The 2,321-nt window shown below is 60.0% G+C and overlaps 1 protein-coding gene across 1 annotated transcript; it reads left to right on the forward strand.

Moving 5' to 3' along the window:
- Positions 1–6: 6 nt before the first annotated feature.
- On the forward strand, positions 7–1,628 carry RPS11 (ribosomal protein S11; the record flags this gene model as incomplete). The annotated part of the gene is made up of 4 exons (XM_009076870.1): positions 7–120; positions 345–420; positions 1,032–1,161; positions 1,468–1,628. Coding segments are annotated over 4 exons (444 nt in total), but the record flags the coding sequence as incomplete, so codon positions are not given.
- Positions 1,629–2,321: the final 693 nt, after the last annotated feature.

Raw genomic sequence — 2,321 nt, forward strand, 5'->3', positions numbered from 1 at the left:
TACCAGAAGCAGCCGACGATCTTCCAGAACAAGAAGCGAGTGCTGCTGGGCGAGGGCGGCAAGGAGAAGCTCCCGCGCTACTACCGCAACGTGGGGCTGGGCTTCAAGACTCCCAAGGAGGTGAGGGGGCCCGGGGGGGCTGAGACCCCCTGGTGTGCCCCGGGAGGGTCCTGTGGGGGTGCAGGTGGCCCCTGAGGACAGGTCGGTGGTGGCCCTGGTGGTACTGGTTGGACTCGTGGTCTTGAGGCCTGTCGCCGTCTGGTTCCCTGCTATAAGATGTCTTCTCTCAGTTCTGGTGGCGCCTGAGCTATGTTTCCTGACCTGCCACTCACCTATCCCTGCAGGCCATCGAGGGTACCTACATCGACAAGAAATGTCCCTTCACCGGGAACGTGTCCATCCGTGGTCGCATCCTCTCAGGTGAGCTGGGACAGTCCCAGGGAGTCCCCTGGGGCAGATGCCCAGGCAGAACTCCTCAGCCATACCCCTGAGCAGGTAATCAGCCCCCCCATGGCTAGCTGGGGCAGGTAACCATCCCACGAGATAGCTGTAACCCCCGTGGTCCTGGAGCTGCAGATGATGCACATCTCACGATGGTCTGCTGAGCCCTCCATGGGTCTGACGACACTGCCACAAGGCTTTCCTGATGCAGGTGACAGGACCAGGTGCTGGCAGGGCCCCCCAGGTGTGACTGTGAGGCAGGAGCAGGGGCTGTGTGGGTCAGCTCTAGGGAATGTGTTAAAAGGGCTTAAAACAGGGACATGGTTGGGTTTGTACAGAAGTGGGGAGGGTGTGGGCTGACAGGGAGGGGACAGGTGCCCTCCTGGGCTGGCAGAACACCTGAGCGCCCCCGGGGGCATGAGAGCTCGGGATGTGGGTAAATAAGGAGAAATTCCTGGAATCGGTGGGTGCTGCTGCCAGAATGATCCTGCCGGGCCCTTTGGGTCCTCCTGTGAGACCTGTCAGCTATGACACTGTTGGGTACCGCCCCCCAGCCCTGTGTGCTGTCTCACCTGTCCCCCCTGGCCCAGGTGTGGTCACCAAGATGAAGATGCAGCGCACGATTGTCATCCGGCGTGACTATCTGCACTACATCCGCAAGTACAACCGCTTTGAGAAGCGCCACAAGAACATGTCCGTGCACCTGTCTCCGTGCTTCAGGTGTGTGCTGGGGCAGCCCTACACCTGTGCCTTGTGTGTGGTGCTGAGCTCCTGCCACTGTGGGGAGGGCACAGCGTGGGTGGGACGCGGGTGGGTTTGTGGCCTCATGTGGAACCTGCTCTGAGGTGATGATGTCCAATCTCACGATGGTCTGCAGAGCCCCCAGGGGCTGCTGACAATGCCTTTGGCACGTGCTGAGCCACGAGGCAGGTTCCAGGCGCTCCCTGAGGGAGGGGAGGAGGCAGGTTTGGGGCTGTGGGGACAGGTGAGGCCCTGGGACCCCCTGACGCCCCTGTGCCCCTGCAGAGATGTGCAGATCGGGGACATCGTAACAGTGGGCGAGTGTCGGCCCCTGAGCAAGACTGTGCGCTTCAACGTGCTCAAGGTCACCAAGGCTGCAGGCACCAAGAAGCAGTTCCAGAAGTTCTGAGGCCTCTGCAGGAGCAATAAAGTGTGGGAAGGTGGAGTTATCTCCTGTGTGTGAACTGAGTCAAAGGGAGGGTGAACCACAAGGGGTCACTGGGCTGGGGCACAGGTGAGGAGAGGGTCATGTGTGATGGTGGGAGCTCACCAGGCGGGGGGACAGGTGAGGTGGGGACTCAAGTGTGTGCTGGGAGCTCAGGGCACAGCACAGGAGTAGATCTGCTCTGTCTGCCTTTGTCACCTCCTGGTATGTCCCAGTGCCTTCACACTTCAGCACTGGTTTGTGCTGGGCTGTGTTCCTCCTCCCAGTGCTGCTGCAGCAGGTGACAGGTGAGGATTGGGTGATAATTCTGTTCACAACATGAAGTCACCTGGTGGTGGCAGGGGCAGGACTGACTCTGATGGTACAACCTTCACCTGGGACTGGCTCTGACACTGTCCATCCCTTCACCTGGGGCAGCTCTGGTTGAATGAGATGAGCTCTCCTAACCCATCCCATCGTTCCCTGCATCCTGGCTGCCTCCACCGGCCCAGGTGAGCACCACTCACACCTCTGGCCACAGCTGGAGCTGCCAGGGTTGAGCTCTGGCCATGCTTCAGGCTCAGACTTCTGGAACAAGCCTCAAGTTCAAGGTAAGTTCACACAATTTCCAGTCAGTTTACATCCTGAGTGCTCAGGACATCCCTATCTCCCCCCTGACCCTGCCAGAGCCGTGGGACTGTCACAGGTTTGTGCT

This window comes from Acanthisitta chloris, unplaced genomic scaffold (assembly GCF_000695815.1).
Source record: "Acanthisitta chloris isolate BGI_N310 unplaced genomic scaffold, ASM69581v1 scaffold1566, whole genome shotgun sequence".
Lineage (NCBI taxonomy): Eukaryota > Metazoa > Chordata > Aves > Passeriformes > Acanthisittidae > Acanthisitta > Acanthisitta chloris.